Source organism: Pygoscelis adeliae, unplaced genomic scaffold (assembly GCF_000699105.1).
Source record: "Pygoscelis adeliae isolate BGI_AS28 unplaced genomic scaffold, ASM69910v1 Scaffold410, whole genome shotgun sequence".
In the NCBI taxonomy this organism is placed as follows: domain Eukaryota; kingdom Metazoa; phylum Chordata; class Aves; order Sphenisciformes; family Spheniscidae; genus Pygoscelis; species Pygoscelis adeliae.
The window spans coordinates 3,089,790-3,108,147 of record NW_008823913.1 but is presented as its reverse complement, the minus strand read 5'-3'; the positions used below and the strand labels follow the sequence as shown (position 1 = coordinate 3,108,147).

The following is an 18,358-nucleotide window of genomic DNA, read 5'->3' as shown; positions in this document are numbered from 1 at the left end:
TCCAGTTAAAATACTCTTTTTTATTCATTGATATAAATAGAAATGAGGCAATTTGTGTTTTGGTGATGATTCTCTATCAGAAAGAAGACAACAGAAGATTTGTCTATTAATTCAACTGAGGAGCATATAAAAGCTACTCATTTTGGTCTACAAGATTCAGTGCATGCAGATTAACTTAGAAAAAGGTTTTTAAAATATCTTTTAAATCATATTCTAGGCTTGTTCATATTTTGAAGGCAAAAGTTGGACAACAATTTGTGAAGTCAGTTCATCTCCTTGTACTTTAATTTCCCTGGCTGTAAAACAAGAATAAAACTTACCTATCTTTCTAAAGCATTTTGTGATCATGAATGAAATGCATCAAGTATAAAATATTAATAATGAAACGCAACAGAGAACCTACCTCATAGGCAAACACATTTCCAGTTGTCTTGATGGCCACAATATGGGAGTTATTGGTGAACACAGTAAACAGCACTGGACAGTGGTATTTACCTGGTGGAGGGGAAAAAAGTTTAAATTTGGCATGAAGTCCCTGCAACTGTTTTGAAATAGCTAATTTCTGTTATTTCTGTGAAGGATATTTACATTAATTTTTAATATAAAGTGTAACTTCAGTGTGTATTTAATGGTGTTTTAATTATGCTTTGATTCTTCAGTGTCAAACAGAAAAAGTAACGCTTAAGAGAATTATAAAGCAAGCAATGAAAACGCAGTTTTGAAATCTACTGCCTTCAATCCCCCAAAACAGAACTTTGTCCAACTTGCTTGATACGTATGAAGTACCACAATATAATTGTTATTGTGGTAATCAAAGCTCTATTGATAGCATGAGCCTGTACCTTGTAACGCACCCAGTGCTCTATTTTCAGTGAACAAAAAAGTTCACAGCAGCTGTTGTGCTTTTAGGAGAGGAGAGCATTTTGTATTCAAATGTGGCAAGCAGAATGCCATTAAATCTGAACATGTTATTCAATAAGGAACCCAGCTTCTGCTCTAATCAAGCTGTGAATTTTCCCAGGAGGGTCAGCATAAATATTAAGCATGTCAACAACAAGCAAACTGATGGAAGGCAATGTACGAGTAAAAAGAAAAATGTCTGGATGATCTCAGCAGAAAGCAATTAGAAGAAAGTTATTAATACTTGATCAGTTTGCTAGACCTGGGGGTTTGGGTGAGATTTTTGAAATAGGTTGGGCCTATTTGGTTCTTTTTTTCCTAATTACCATCTGAAAATTAAAACCAGCAGGGAGACCAGAACAGAGACTGCTCACAGCACCTGCAAAGATAGGAGAGGCAAGCACCTACAGAGTATTTACTGATTAACTGATCAGCCAGAGTAGGCACTCTGACCTCCAGCACGCAGATGCAAGTAAAAGCTGAAGACCGTTTCTGTTAATGCCACCAGAGCTGAAGGAAAGCCATTACCACAAGGGTCTGAAATTCAAGAGGAAGTTTAGAAGGGATTTTTGGAAGTGGCATCAGGGTATGGCCCAACTGATGGATACAGAAACAGGCTGGTAAAATGTGAGGCCTCACTGCATAAAAAAAGAGCAAATCACCGTATTTTCTGTTCTAGCAAAAGCAGAGCTGCTGAGGGTACACGCTTGTTGATCTGGATAGAAGCTACTCAGCTAAGGAGGGATCATTAAATGGAAGAAACTGCAATATCTGAAGACCTTTTTTATTGTATATGTGTGAACAGAGAAGATCCTATGTACATAGCAACCATTCTACATGTTAAAATGTAAAGAAAAGTTTGCTGATAGACAGAAATGCAACATTTTACTCTTCCTCTTTTGTTGCATCATCCCTTGATCTATTAATGACAGCATGCACCTTTTTAAGGAAAAGGCTTCTGAGACTGCATGGCTGCCATCATTCCACCCCAGCATTATGAACTGGACTTCTTTAAGAAAAGCACAATATTGCAATATCTTTCAAAAACCTTGGCCAGAGTGACTATTGATAATTTTTTAACACTCTGCTCTTGAGACAGACAGAACACAAAATGCGGAAGAAATCCATCAGCTAGAGAAAAGACCTTGTAGTCTATGGACTATAGGTAAGATAAGGAGACAGACACTCCAGAATTTTATTCCCGCCTACTCCTTGCCACTCTTGTTTCAAAGAAATCATTATCTGCCTTGTAAAAGATGAATTCATCTCCACTGTTCTCTTTTATTCCCAGCATCCTCTCTTAGATGGCAGATTTTATACCTTTAACCCTGCAGAAATAGAATTTGAGGCTGCTTTCTTGTGTGCTGCTATTCATAAAATCCCATGTATTCATTTAAGTCTAATTCATTCTATAAACAAAAAGTTTCTCAAAACCAAGTGAATAGCAAGCAATGCCATAGGTAAGTTAAAAAAAGGTAACTTATTCTAAAAATTTAGCCTTTTCTGAAAATTTTCCGTGAATAGTATCTTACTGCAGTAGTAGCTATAGTAAAGTGAAATTGCTGAATAATTTACAGCTCCCCAGTGTAAAGAAAAACAGAAACGGAATTTTAAAGGTAAACATGTCACTCACAAGAAGCAGTTATTCTACTCAAAAAACAAAAACCATGATAGAAAACACAAACTACGTAACTAAGTCAAACCAGGATTTATTAAAGCACTTATTAAGAAAAAAAAACCCACACAGAAAATTAATGCACTTACCTTCACTGTTTTTAGCAAAATTCAGCTTTATAAGTGATTTGGCATCTAGTTTCTAAAGAAAATGAAGCATTAAAAAAATTAATCACAACCGAATCTAACTATGGAAATAAAAGGAAACTGTAACATCAGTGTTAGGATTTTAATAGTACATAATTTATTAATAATATATTGCAAGTTATCTGAATCATCAGAACGCTGGGAATTTAAGTCACAGGCAGCCCACAAAAACAAGGCTCACCAAGCCTGAGAACTGGGATACATTTATTTACAGTGTTGTAGTTTGACACAGTACAGTGCTAACCAGAGTGAAGAAGCTCAGAGAAGTTGCACAACTCTGTCTTAGCACAAATTGAGAGGGGAGTTTGCATGAAAAGCTGAGAGGCAAAGATCATTGCTGCTGATCAGAAGTGACAATTCAGAAGGGACCTCTGATGAAAGTCATAAAGCCAGCAAACCATTTTGGCGATCAAGCTCACTACCTTTTCTGAAATAACTGTAATTTTTCTTTTACTTCAGGGAATGTGTAGTGGAGCCCACATGATAACTAGCAATAATGAAGAGAAATGGAGGCACAAATTCTCCGGAGAGGAGACTGGGGTCATGAAGGCAGACCCAGGAGGGATCTTTGGCCGGTTAATCACCAGGTAACAATTCCATGGAAGAGGGAACCAAGATGGCAGCTGAGGTCAGGAAGTCCTGCAGGCTGACGAAATGAGGACAATGTTCTCCCATGCCAGAGAGGACACCACAAACTAAGTTAGCTCCTGCTCTCCCACACTTCATCAGAAGAATGCCTATGGCATTTTTCCGCTGCCTTCTCTCTGGAGGGGCCTTCTGACGGAGGGAAGAGCTATTGGGCTGGCAAGCACTTCTGGACGATCAGGCTGCTCCCTCCCCGCAGCCTTCCCTAAGACATGAAAGCCACAAGCATGCCCAAAATAACAGTGCGCCTTCAGTAACATGACGAGGCAGGCCCACGTATGCCAGTCATTTAATAGAGTCAGTATGTGATTTGGGCACATCGCCGGCATGACAGGGCATAGCACGACTGGGGTTGCCCCACCAGCACAGCCCGCCAGGATGGTTAGGTAGCGCTTGACTGGAGCACCCAGTTGGAGACAAAGTCCAGCCCAGCAAGCTGCAAGGCTGAGTCAGGATCTTGATATTAAAAAAACCCAACAAACCCTTTGATTGTATCAGCTGTCAGAGGCAGTTTCACTGCCAAATTGACCGTTAAAAGCACACACAGCACAGGCCTTTTAAAAGAAACAATTGGTTCTCTTCTCAAAACATGCACCTGAACAGATTAGGGAGGTTTTTATAACCCAGACAGCTCTTTATAAACAGCTATGATTGGAGATCTGCCAGCCGCGGTACCGACGCTGCTAGTTCCATCATTATGGCAAAAAGTGATAACAAAATCATGTGAAACTAAGTCAGTGGGCTTTTTCTGTCTAATCAAAATTCATATTGTTGGTTCAGAGAGTACATGTTATGACAGCTGGACTCATTCGTTTATAGGAAGGCACTTCTCCAATTGTTTTCAGCCAACTGGCAGGCTCATTTGCTGCCAGAAAGGTAACCATCTTGCTAATTTATTAGCAAGAAGAGCAATGACGGCTAGTAGGAATAAGATGGCGAAGGGAAGAAAGAGGCCAGGTTAGGTGATATTTAGTTAGGCAATGGAAGACCAGTGCTGCTGTTTTTCCTTAAGCAGATTCTCAAAATATCCAACCCCAACATCTGCACACTGCTGGGGTACAAAGAAAGACAGCAAAGGCAAGGGCAGGTCCTGAAATGACTAAGTGAATGCAGAGCTTTATTAATCTTCTAACTAGAACAAAATTGTCAAAGTAGTAGTAGGGGAACAGCAGAGTTGCCAAAATGAACATATGATCCTGGACAGATCTGTTCAACCTAAACAACTTGTTAACACAAAGCAGCATCCATCTGTGCGCATGTTGTACAAGAGCCCAAAAATTATGTTCCAGAAACAGCTTCTTTAGAAATATGACTGCTGGAAATGTTGATAATTTGAAGGAAGGCCTTTACATTATCTTTCTGGCAGACTTGATCTATCCCCAAAACATATGAGCAGATCATCTTTAAACAAAAATGGAAACAGTTCCCTAAGAAACAGTTTAGTGCAACTGAAGATTCAGATTTATACCTCGACAGAAATTTAGTGGAAAAGACAGACTAAACTGCTGTACAGACTTTAAAGGTAGCAAAAACTGCAGTACGCTGTTTCATCTGTCAACATATGATGTATTGTTAGAAATGCTGCCAAGTCCTCGGACTCTTACTCTGTACCCAGGGAAATAGTATGGTATTTCAGGTCACATCTTTCCATAATATGGAAAAAGGTTAGTTTTCAGCGTCAGTTACTCATGGTGCATCAGCTGCTCGTGCTGGCATCTGTTCCCCACTGAGACCAGCACTTATACAATCTTGTATGTCAACAGTAAATTAAAAAACAGTGATTTTCATACAGAGGCTGAAATACATACACTGCCCTGGCGTCTTTTTCCAGGATGAGAACTCTATACTGAAGTGCTCTATGAATGTTATAAACTTTTGTTGCCACAGACTGGCCTCCTATCAAGCTTATGTTGAAGAAGTGACCTTGCCCTCTGGAGCAGCTCTGCGCTTCAGCTCAGCTGGCAACTGCTTTGCGCCCAAGCAGTCCCATGCTGTATCACGAGGGAACTTCATACCTCTGATGAAGGATGTTTTTTGTGCAATGTATTCATGAAAAGGGATGGAAACGGACCAAGAGTTGTATATGAGAAAATATGTGGGGGAAATATAATTAGGGTAACACCTCAAAAATATTTTGAGAAGTTGATTAACATGTCTTAATGCATGGAAAGAGAAGAGGGGGATTTAGTGTTTTGTCAGAGGAAACCTTTGGAGCACCAGAACAGCAAAACCAGGCAATGCTCTGCTACAAAGGATTGCCATGGCCTACAAAGGCAGCTCAGTGCCCGAGACCAGGCTGCAGCATTGGGCAACTGCTCACAGAGCAGCCACAGAGGAGGGAGTCCAGTCTGCATGCCAGGACTTCCAGTAGGTCCAATTTTGAAAGACCTACACGTTACACAGGAAACTATGAAAGAACATGATACAGAAAACCTGCATAATTTTTTTTTTCCTCTCAAGTTCTTCATTTCACATAAAAACAGGGTTATCATGTGTGGGTGAATCTGCTTTTATTTATTCTCCATCAAAAGTCAAAGCTTTCCAAGCACTGTCACACCGTTTGTTGCCATGGAAATGACCATTATGCCACAAACAGGTGCCAGTCTTCATGGGAAGAGACAGCAGGAGTGAATGAATCCTAAAATGAGTTAAAGTACTTGTTTTCATGTATTTCTATTACTAATGAAGCATAAGAGAGCTCAAATATCGCGTAGACAGCTCAAGTTCAAAACTATTTCCAACCTGAGTTTCCCCAACACACACCTACCATCCAGTTTCAGCCAATCTCCAGTGAAGAAAGCAAGGAAAAAATAATGTTTATTAAACACACTTGATCTAATTAAAATTCTAAATTCTTAATGAAAACAAAAGGCCACAAGCATGCGCCACTTCCCCTAAGGAGAAATAAGGGCTGCATATTCACTTCTAAAAATATTTTATGCAAGAATACTGGAAAGCAGACGCATTTCACGGCATGTAGTGCCAGCTGCTCCACAGCAAGGAAGGGCTAAAAAGACAAACCCAAAAACCATGCAAGCTTTTTTCTCAGCTGACTCCTCTCTCACAGGCACACTTCCACAAAGGCAGCCAAGGCTACTTTTGGCCATGACCTACTTTCTTGCAGCAGCGAGAAGCCCCACTGCCCCGTGCGCTGTCATCTGTCAGCTGACAGCACTTGTTCCTGTGGGATCCCAAAGGGCCGCATCCTTTATTGATACCCAAAGCAGAAGTTATTACAACACGTAGGTTAGTGGGGCACTGTGGCAGCTCACGGATGAAGCACGCCGATTGTTTCGAGTTAAATCATTCTCTGTCATCGCTATGTGTCTCATGAAGATATAACCTACAATCCCTGTGCATCAATTAGTTACACTCTCTGAATCCCTTCGGTCTGAGGCTGCACGTTCTTCTTGTTAATGAGGCTCTGACCCTGTTGGATACGCACCAACCTGAAAAGCAATCAAAATGGGCTCATTTGATTCTCTACCCACACATGGGTAGAGTTGGTGACATGCGGCAGGAGTTGTATTTAGTAAATACAGACTTTCGCACTCTATCAACAATAACTGAGTTACCGTTAAAATGTTCAACACTTGGGGATCGGACACCCTTCTGAATGGCCTCTGACAGGAATGCACGACAATCCAGTGAAGCTATCACGGGGAAAAATTAATGTGTCATGTCTGAACTGGCTGACAACATCATCCAGGGCTGACATGGCCATTTGGGAGGTTCTCATCCCACCAAAACAAGCAACACAGTTACTTCAAATAGAAGAGAAAGCCAAACCAAATACTAATATTAAAACACAATGTTGCCTACCAAGTACCAAATTTAGCTTAACAACAGCAAATTAATTTTGTATTCAATTCTTTGGTTCCTTTAAAGATGAGACCTGTTTTTTTTTGCATACAACTCCACATTTTAAAAAGCTCTCTTACAATTTTCCCTACTATAAAACTTCAAGAAATATGGGGATATCAAGTGAACGAGTAGTATTGGAGTAACTCCATGTATAATGTTACTTATTTCAGATCTTGTAAATGGATTTAATGATGATAAAAGGCATTGGAAGTCCTCAGCAAGTCTACACATTATGGGAATGTGATTGGAAACACCAGCTCTGTTTTAACAAGATAAGCCATCTTCACGTAGTTTAATATTTCATGAAAAATTTGGGGTCAGCAGCCAAGAAGCCAGAATAGTCTCATGATTCAAGGTATCGTTTCTATGTTCAGTTCAACAGCAAAAACGCTAGATATTTATCACGTGGACAACCTGTCTACCAAATGCTAAAAAGATACCCTCAATTTACATTCTTGAATGAAGCTGCTGTTTAACTGCAGCTTTCACCTACTACTGAACTGGTATGGAAATGGACACAAAAGATCCTTCATTACCCGCTTCCAGACCACTGTATTTCCATATTTAAATTTTTATTAAACTGACACTATATGGTCACCAAAGCCTTGTCCAGAGAATCATAAAGATATGCTTGATAACACACATGGCTCACAGATACTAGCAATAATGTTGCTCTATCAAAGAGCACATTAACAGAAATTACTATGAGAAAAAGATGTGTAGTTTCATGCGCAAGATTAAACCTGCAGTCTTAATGCAGTCAGAAGTCTATCAATCCAGAGACCCACAGCCAAATACATGGTTCATGGAAAAAAAAACTTTGCAGAAGCATCAAAAAGCTAGTCTCCAATTTTAGTGAAGAACAGGCAAGTAAGGATCTGTGGGAAACCTCATGCTACATTTCATTTAAGGCTAGAGCATTTCACAGCTGCTAGTTTTTCAAGTGTCACAATCACAAAACTCGATCCAATGTGCACACTTCCACCAAAACATGGAAAAGGAAAAAAAGAGACCATCTGTTTGGTCTGTAAAACCTAAATGTAAATAATTTTTTGCTGTAAAACCTAGATGTAAATACTTTTTTGCTGTAAGGGAAATAATGCATTAGGAATAATGCTAGACATATTTATCTGCCTGTGTCCAGAGCTGGCTTACTGGATAAAACACTGCCCATCACCAGCACAATCCCCATCAGCAAGGTGTGAAGAAGTCACAGCAGCTTGGTCAGTGACTCATGACACTGGAGGGTTTTAAACGTCTCCTTTTGATAAAGCACTTGAACAGTAAGTCTTGGCAAATCTCATCATCTTGCCCTCAGTTTCCCAAAGATACAGGGAATTGAAAAATAAATTCCCCTTTTAGGACAGATAAAGGCTAACTCTTAGTGGTGCTGGGTGCACTACTGTAAAACACACAGATACAACTATCCACATGTTCATCAGTAACAAAGGAGAGTGGGAAAGTTTCAGAAAGCCCAACAGAAAAGGAGTCATCCTCCAGGTCATCAGCCTCACCAGGACCTTCATCGCCTTGACCTCCCCCGACCCGTGTTTTATGACCATTTCCAGTTATGACACACGACTTTCTGGTCGTTCCTCCAGGCAGGAATCATGTCCTCATGTTTCTATCCAGGGGCATTGAAAATTTATGGTCGCTAGTCAAACATTAACTCATTTAGACTGTTGACTAAAAGCTAATAATTTCTGAAGCAAATGAGGTAAGATGACATGGTTCGGTTGCTGCATATTGAAGAGTTCGTCTCATTCAGAGTGGATTCTAGGCATTTGAGCAGCAGCCTGTGTCTGCTGTCCCCAGACAAAAACGCACCTGGAGAGAGATGCTTAATGATGATGGCTGTAACCATCCGTGCCTGAAAGACTGCTACAGGCCACAGAAATACAGGCAGCAACATTCAACTGGAAACAAACAAACAAACAACAAAGAGAGAAAAGGAAGAACCACTGATCATCCTGGCTAACTCTTATTTGTAAATAAGTACCTGCTTCTGAAATGACCCAAGCTATCAAGAGAAAATGTAACAAATGATCATATTCTGACAGCACCCTTCATGTCTCAACACATACACTGAAGCTGTTTTCTGTCTTACACTATCACGTGTAATATATCTAAGTATTATCAAAGTATTTCAGGAAGACATTAGAAAATATTCCCACCACTGTATCAGGCGTTCACCCAGCATTTACTGTGTATGATTAAGATTAACTCTGTTCAAAGAAGATAAATTAAAATTAAACAGATGCAGAGAAGGACAACTGTGACCATTTAGGGTATAGAGAACTTAAAGGCAAGAAGAACATCTGACAGAAAAATACAAGTCTCAACAAGAAAATGTCAAGAAAGCATTAAATTCCTCTGTATCAAATACACAGCTGTAAACGCTAACAGAGAGAAGAACAGTTTTGGCACAAATACAAACGAGACTAAGCTGGTCAAACCCAAAATTTACAGAAGATATCTATCAGATGAAAAACCATCAGAAGAACCTCTCAGCAATCACAGCAAAAAGAAAGCAAACACCGGTTCAAGACAGAGCACGCAGTTTGCAAAGCAGATTGCGAGAGAGCCGAAGACCTCAGAGAGTCTTCCAGTTTTCTGTTCCTGATCATTTCATCCTTCTTTCCGCAACCCATGAAAACTAACTAAGCTGGATTTGTCTGAATAATTTTTCAACAACAAAGCTTCCCTTGGTTTTATTTCTGTAAGCTTTGTTCTCTGCTCCACAGTAAGTTATTACTCACCCGGAACAAAACCGTATTCCCATCCCCCACTAAAACTTTTCTTACAAATAAACAAGAAAAGAACCTCCCTCCTTCTCTTCAAATGTACAGGAAAAAATAAGTTTAACAAAAGGGGAAAAAAGTGGCAACTGACATTTATACCTAGGCAATATCTGAAGACTTCACTGAGTTCAATCAGACAAATTAAGAAATGTACTTTGAATTTCAAAGCTGAAGATGCGTCAGAAGAAGTCAGCACGTATGTGAAAAGCATTCTCTAGAGGAGAATTAAAATTCTCATTTTATACATCACTTATGCTACAGTCAAATGAGACCTGAAGTTACTGATCCACCTAAATGATGACTCATTTCCAAAGCCCCAAGGAGCAAACGTAGCAGACTACTTGGATTTCAGGTGCTGCGCTCTGATGTTGAGGGAAAAAACAAACAAAACAAAACAATGAAAGGGGGATATGTCTCACTTCTGAATTTTTCTACATAATAAAAACTATCTCAATTGGTCAAATTATTTTCCACTTAATTAGACAGTCCCAGCACTCTAGATATGGAAGATTGATGTGGAGATAGCCTGCCTATGGAGGGCTGCACAGCAGTTTCCTCTAGACATTTTATATCTAGACAAAGAATGAAAATGCTCAGAGTAAGCACAATCTGTTGGAAACAGTAAGAATGAAGAAAACTTTTCAAGAAGAAAAAAAAAAAGAGAAGTCACAAGGAAAATCTGACTCCTGCTGCAGTGTGCCACCTTTAGAAGACCATCAAAATCCTAAGATAGTATTACCAGCATGTTGCAGAAAGGTCTAGACAAGTGCTCTGAAAGTGCATCACACTGAACATTATCTACAGCTATTACATTTTCCTGACAATGTATTCCAATGGCAGCTACTGCTAGGCTGGCATGAAAGAGGTCATCTTCAAACCACAGATCCTTGTCTGATGACATCCATTATTTGCTGCTCATTATCTACAAACATACCTGGAATAACATAATTAAAAGCCATAGTCACCGTTGATTTAGCCAATATGGGTCACATGAAACTTGAACTTGTCCTCTCCCCCGTTCAGGCCAGAGACCCGTTCCACTCAACTCATCGCTGGATGAGTTTTGTCTGTGATCTTGATCTCGACACCTCCGACTCAGCAACATGTGAAGCTCATGCAATCCACTTACAGGAATCCATTCCTGAAACACACGGGCTCTGAGCTGATTATTTGATAGAGGTGGAGAGCAATTTGTAGTGAACTATAAAGCCTTGGCTGGAATTTAACCTGTACTTTAACACCTGTTCCTACAGTCCTTGATATTTCTCATACTCCTGACAGGCTGCAGTTGCTTTATTCAGAATATTGCAAAAGACGAAAAAAATACCTAAGCCCTCTTTCTCATTATGTTCACTTCTCGGGTGAAGAAACAATTATCAGTGCTTTCTATTTCTGTATCTGTGCTTTCAAAATACATACATGGTAAAAACACTTTTATGTTTAAGGAAGTTTCACCTTTGCTCTAATTTCTGCATCCTTTTCAGGCAGGATTTCCCTTATTTAGACAGCCAAAGACTTTTTTAGTGCATTAAAAAAAGTGCTGTAAGGTTGTTTGTTCATTTTTAAAGTGGGATTAATAAGTTCAGCAGTAAAAAAGTAATTTTCTCCATATCCTCTCCATTAACCTTGTCAGCAAGCTCCTCTCACCACAAGACCCGCAACTGATTTCTGTGAGACTGACTGAAATCTAGTTGATCAACTTGAAATGAAATCATGCTTTCACAATAAAATGAAGTAACAATAGCCACCAGCATTTGGGAGAGGAATTAGCTAATAAACATATTTAAGGAACGTATTTGAGAATGACTTTCCAAAGTTTTGAAATAACAGACTTGGTTGCAATTTTTTCTTTTGAGGGTAAGAAGTTATTCGTTTTGAAAGTGCCTGTAATTAGTCAGGCAAGCATAATCCTACCAACCTTATTTCAAACAAATGATTAAAAAAAAAAGGGCACTGCTTACATTCCTACCTGAGCCTTGCTGGAGTGAGGAGGTGTCTGCTACAGGCTCTGTCATCGCTGCAGGGCATTGCAGGTACAATGTGTGTGTCTCTAGGTGCTTTTAAAGAGTGGATCAGACAGGCTTACTGCATGAGGCAGGCACCTGTACTGCTGCAATTACTTGACCATATTAGTCAAAATCTCACCCCAAATCATTTTTATTTGGTAAATACAGGATTAAGAATGTGGGAGAACAATAGCAAATATTTATCTTGTACGCAGAACAAAACTTTTGGGTACAGCTCTCTCTTTTAAGAAGGCAGATGTCCTACTGGGAAAAGTCAGATTTTCAGCCTTCCGACTTCAAAGTTAGTCCTCATTTTCCACGTCAGTGGCTCTGCCTTCTACTGCCTCTTTATATGTCCCAGACTCCTTTTTACGATTGGCAGCCCAAGCAAAAGGCTTTCCCAACCCTAAAAAAAATCCTCAGAATTTATAAAAACTTTCCCATTTAACCTAGTAAGAAGCTAAAACCTTGTGACACTTAAGAAAAAGCTCTCTCTGGCCTGGAGGTCTGGATCCTAACCTTGCATGAGACAGGGCACAACACAAATTGTGCTCTGCCTCATTTGGACCAGAAATGTGACTCCTAGTCTCATACATCCACCACACAGCATCTTCAGGTCTCTTAACCTGACTCTTAGGCATATGTTAAGCCCAAACTCAATTAACTCGACTGAATCCTGTTTGCCCTTCAAGACATACATATGCAGCAACCACACAGCTGTGCGTGGCCCTTAACATGAGGATTGCCTCTCTGGGTTACGCAGGGGTCAGCAGACACGTGGATTTTAGTTTGCTCTGAGCAGTGCAGAAAGAATACACATAGGTGAACCCTCTATGAGAGTTTAAAAGCAGATGCACTTATAACAGTCACAAAATTGTCTTTGGAACAAAGCCTTAGAAGCAAACACCACAGATTAACTGACTTTCAACTGTCCAAAATAACTAAATTCCCACAGAAAAGGGGGGACAAGGGGCAAAGACCTTAGCTATTTCTGATACAGGGGAAGAGAGGTATTTGCCCAAGGTTACAGAGCCTTGAATGGGGCTGAATTACAACCACAATTATTTGGCCTGCCCACACGCAGTCAGAATGTCACTGAACCAGAGCAGAAAAATAGTTATTTACATCAGAAACATTACAATGCAAAGGAGAAAAATAGCTCAGCCCACATACAACATATCCATGCAACAATTTCCTTGAAATTCCTGTCAGAAGGCATGCTGATCTATCATCTGTTCATATTCGAGATTCCAACAAACCAGACAAGCTCTGACCAATCTCACTTCTTGGAAACAGGTAGTCCTGAGCCCAGCTGGCTGACTTGTGTAGGCATGCTGGTCACTGCTGTCATATCGCCGCTACATGAAACGTTCTGGCAAGCTTGCAACTATCTGCAAGCCCAAGAAGCCAAAGTGCTGTTCTCGGTAAAAAGGAATGAGCTAACTATGACTTTCCTCTTCATTTTACGCAATTTTAGTATAAACATAAGATGGTGCAGTGTCCTGACAAAGCTGACAAAAAAACCTAAGTGAGCCAACGCCATCTGACAGGCTATAGTTCAGTTGCAAGAGATGCACTGTTTCTTCCAAAATTATTGGTGTAGTAACATAAGTATTTTTTACACCAATGCATTATTAAAAAGGGGGAAAAAGAGAAATCTAAAGTTACTTTCTGGAATAGCTCATGGGAAACTCTAGACAAAGGTCAACAGTGATTTGTTTCTCCAAATGGGTATTGGTGTCCATACTGCATGTCAGGAGAATGTTCGGAAAAGCAAGAAAAATAAACTGTAAACCATAACGAAGGAAAGAAAAAAAATTTAAAATATTTTAAACATATCAAAGAATAACTGTGATCTTGGCATTGCAAAATTTCTTTAAAAAGGAGGGCTGGTCCAATAGTTTAGGACTCAGAAGAATCAGAGAAGTCACTTGTAGATCAGTTCACAAACATCCAATTAATAAAAGACTAGCACAGTCCTACCCCCTGGGAGCACTGTGAAGATAAATATATTAATGATTGCAAGGCTCTCCAATTCTCCACTGAGGGGTCCACTTCAGAAATAAGACAGTTAGACAGAATTAGTGAGTATCAAGAGTGTACCATTAACAATGCCATTTCCAAGTAGCCTATTGACTTCTCTAAAAGGCCCGTAGCAAACTGTAACAACAGAAGTACAAGCCACAAAGGATTTCATTATAATTTTTAACTTCAGGACAAAAAAATGGAAAAATTCTCCAGAGCCTCATCACCAATGATGAACCATGGATCTATGCAAAGTAACTTCGTAAGTCACCATACAAAACATGTCACTGCAGCAAATCTGGCTCAATTCCTTTTTAAACAAACCCAGAGTCTTAAGTTTCTGTAAGTCACCAACTCATTACAGAAAATATTTTCTGGTTTCCACAATCAGCAAGCTGTACAAGTAACAGAAGGTGCACACACAATGATAGATTAAATAGAGGGCAGTACAGTCTAGAGATGTCCAAGCTCAACTCATTGACTTCCTCTGCCACCTACCCTGCCTTGTCCCAGCACCCCCATGCCCTTCCTGCCCAATGTCATCCTCCCCTTCTGAAAATCAGAGCTGGCCCTCTGGGAAACAAAGGCTAAATTACTACACTCCCTCCAACTTATAGCTCCACAGGGCTGGATTCAGCAGGGCTGTGTGCTGTTCTGGAGAGCAAGCATCTCCTTTTTCTTCCAAGTGGTCTGGAACACCTTCGTCCTGTGGAGGACACAGCAGTACAGCACAAGTCCACCACTGAAGAAAAGGGAAGAAGAAAGGGCTTCCCAAACAGAGTGATACAGAGGAAAAGGCGATGCATGTTGAGGAGCGCTGGAGGTGCACTGCAGATCAACTACAGAAGCACAAGTCTGGGTAAACTAACAGATCTCAAAGTCCAACTTCATTTGAGCGTTTATGGTTCACCAAGTATATTCTGCACAATCTCCCTTTCTTTGTATTACAGAAGACCGCTAGACACATTGCACATCTTGCTTAGCATTCACCCGAAGTAATTTTAAACCACATCACGGTTCACAGTCTGAAATAAGAACAGGTGTCATGGAGCTGCTCCGAGTGGAAAAAATTCATCTGGCAACACCCCAAAACTCCCAACCAATGCACAGAGCAGCAAGGTGGTGAGAGACTGGCAAAAACAAATTAAGTAGCTGTAATTCAATTCCTTCTCCACAATACATTGGCCTCTTCACGTGTGAAGGAAGACCTTCAATCTTCTCTCCATCGCATAAACACACTTGCAGTTTGCTATAACTGAAGATATTGAGTCTCAGACAGCCTGTTCAAGTTTAGAATGCTGCATCTGTATTTAGCTTCTCCTCATATCTGACTGCTGGGAAAATCTTTAATCAAACACAAGATGTTTCAATGGTAACCTCATATCACAAAACCATCTGCAAACCAACCAACAATCCTGTGCAATGGCTGCCACCTAATGCTCGGGAAAGTAACTGCACTTACTGAAGGAAAAGACAAGTTTCAGTAACTCAAGCAACAATTTCTGTTTAAAATTGTCCTCTGTGTCCTCACAAACAATGCACTCTCTTTTAACACACCAGAAAAAAAAAAAATTCCAACAAGGAAATATCTCCAGTACTTCATATTTATCTGGTGCTTTACAACTTCATGCTACTACAGAAAGTAATCCCTTCATAATAACCATTTATGCAGAAAAAGGGGGGAGAAAAACCACTAAGGGCTGATTGTAGTGTGAAATCCCAGTCTCACAATGAACTATCATGACAGAAGCAGGTCAGAAGTTTTCTGAAATACATTGTCAAGATAACTCAAAAGATTTTGCAGCTTAAGCTTACCATTCATAATATCATCTATTAATCTCTCCAATCTGCACAAAGCCAAATATCCTTTTGGTTAGGAAACATCACTGCAAGTTTAATCACAGATGGCAAGGTGAGCTTGCCAGCCCCTTGCCCTGTACGGACTAGAATTCTGCTTATACGAGGCAGCAGTACAGAGCCTTTTCCGTCAATGACCAGTCAGGCTTTCTGGGCATCACCAGCAGGAACAAAAGAGCTCGTACTTCCATCTATACAGATTTTAATTATGCCACACCTGTAGGAAAGGCAAGATACCCTGGGAGTTTATGGGAATGAACTGCACATTTCCTCTGCCATACTACTTACAATCCAATCCAATGCAGTGGGGGGGGGGGGGGGGGGGGGGGGAGAAGCTTTCCCCTTTCTTCTGCACACACAGTCCGGGGCTGATTATTTTCTGCTACAAAAATCATTAGCAGGATGACAGCAAGGGGATATCAGGTCTCAAATCCAGAAGTCCTGTCTTTTTTTTCCAGCTAAAAAGAGATCCCTAGTAAATCTCTAAATTAATTTCAGCAAACATGATCTCACAAATATCATACTTCAAAATAGCGCTCCCATTCAACTTCTTTTGCTTTCATTAAGGCATTTTTGTTTCTCCCACACATTAAATAGGAAACTGAGCATAAGGAAAGCAAAGACAACATGTGAATACACCCATCATTACTTACTTCTCCTGTGATTGGATTGGTTCCGTATTTCTTTATCCAAGGAACAATGCTCCTGAAAAGAGAAGGGATAAAGTAGTAAGCGACAAGAACCATCAGAAACCTCTATTGATGAGCATGATTATTTTTGCCAACTTGCTAAGACCAAATGATGATTACACAGCTGTAACCAGTTCAACAACACAAAAATAAAGCTAAGTACAGACAGTAACTTACAGTATGTCAAAGACTGTCCCATCTGGTGTGCAAACTGGGTATTCAAATGGCTGCAGAGACAAACTAGGAAAAAAGTACACATTCTTTTTAGCAAAATTAACTGGAAATCACGATGACAGAAGCAAATAACATTTTGCTGATTCACTTGCACATTAAATCAAGGCCTATATCAGTGAAAATACTGAGTGGCTGCCAATACCCACTACCTGATTCTACATAAATTAGGTTAACAACAAAATCCATGAAAGGAACTGGTGCAGTTCAGCAATGTGTAGCTGCCAGCACTCACAGCCATAGAGCCACGGGATGCTGTAATACTCCCCAGCCCGCTTCCATTGCCATGTTGGGCCCCACCAGCACAAAAGATGGTTCAAGCAGAAACACTCACTGCCTTTGCACTGAAACGGGCTAGGGCCTAACTGGCAGTCACCTTCAGCATCCCCTGTTAGTGATGCTTCCATAATCCAGCCAGCTTTTAGCCAAGCAGCAGTAGTTCATAGATATGGATGCTAACTTCTTGAACTATTCCATTTACAAGAGGATTTCTAACCCACCTCTACTAACTCCGCTCTTTCACTCCAGCACTTCAAGCAGTAAACTCTAAACACAAAAAATTAGCATAAATATTCCTTCAACCTACCTAACCACTGCCTCAGTGGGTGAGTGATTGACCAAGCATATTCTGAGCAGGGAAAACTACATTCAAGCCCTGATTACACAGATTTGAAAGACTGGAACATACACGATAATTGTTCTGAATTATTTTAACACTGGTATATCCTTTTAGCTGTCAGCTCCAATCTCTGCAGGCACTAATCATGGAAAGTATAGATATTGTTTCAGTTCTTATTGAATTTTTTCTTGCTGCATTACTATCATAGCAGGCACAAGTCAATGAAAGTAACTACCTCCAAAGAACATGGCTTCAGTGTCAACAGCCTGATAAATAGATGTGTCATTTAATAATGATAATGTAAATTCGTTGTCTTACCTGCAGTGATCAAATGATAAACGTCTAAAATTAGTTCGTGGAAGGTCTGTTTATGGAAAAAACCACAACAGAATTTTAATAAATACATAGTATTCTAGGTAACAAAGAAACATTTGAAAGTTACATTTTGCTATATATGTGGTGGCAATTTACTGATGACAAGGATAAATACACTACTCCTTGCAGAACTGTAACTAAAATGGGACTTCTGCACAGCACAAGTACACTCCTCAACTGAAATTACACAATCAGAAAAAAATCAAAACAGGGCTCTGACAGACTGACAGCACTGAGTTTAAAGTTGGTGATTAACACCGTAATCACCTTCAAGCTCTGCCCCAGCAGCGGGCACAGAACTTGCTGAAGGCAGGGACAGCTCATCTGGGCGTTAAACCTCGAATTTCTGCCGTTTTCACGCTGACCGGCTCGGCTGATTTTAGACCCCCCAGTTGCAGAGCCCAGGGGTTCAGAGGGCAGTTCGGGAGGAGCTCAGACACCCCTGCTGCAGCCCGAGGATGCTCTGCTCAGGGAGGTCACTTCATCAGCCACCCCGCGTTAAATGACCCCACTGAACTCAATGGC

The 18,358-nt window shown here is 40.3% G+C and overlaps 1 protein-coding gene across 1 annotated transcript in view; it reads right to left on the bottom strand.

The window, feature by feature from the left end:
- PPIL2 (peptidylprolyl isomerase (cyclophilin)-like 2) overlaps nucleotides 1–18,358 on the bottom strand; it is a 76,787-nt gene that overhangs the window by 57,757 nt on the left and 672 nt on the right. Inside the window, exons 2-6 of the mRNA XM_009318752.1 lie at nucleotides 17,777–17,822; nucleotides 16,786–16,848; nucleotides 16,573–16,624; nucleotides 2,665–2,716; nucleotides 404–495 (exon numbers count right to left, since the gene is read on the bottom strand). Coding sequence (XP_009317027.1) covers nucleotides 404–495; nucleotides 2,665–2,716; nucleotides 16,573–16,624; nucleotides 16,786–16,848; nucleotides 17,777–17,822 — 305 coding nt within the window. The remainder of the gene's footprint in view (nucleotides 1–403; nucleotides 496–2,664; nucleotides 2,717–16,572; nucleotides 16,625–16,785; nucleotides 16,849–17,776; nucleotides 17,823–18,358) is intronic.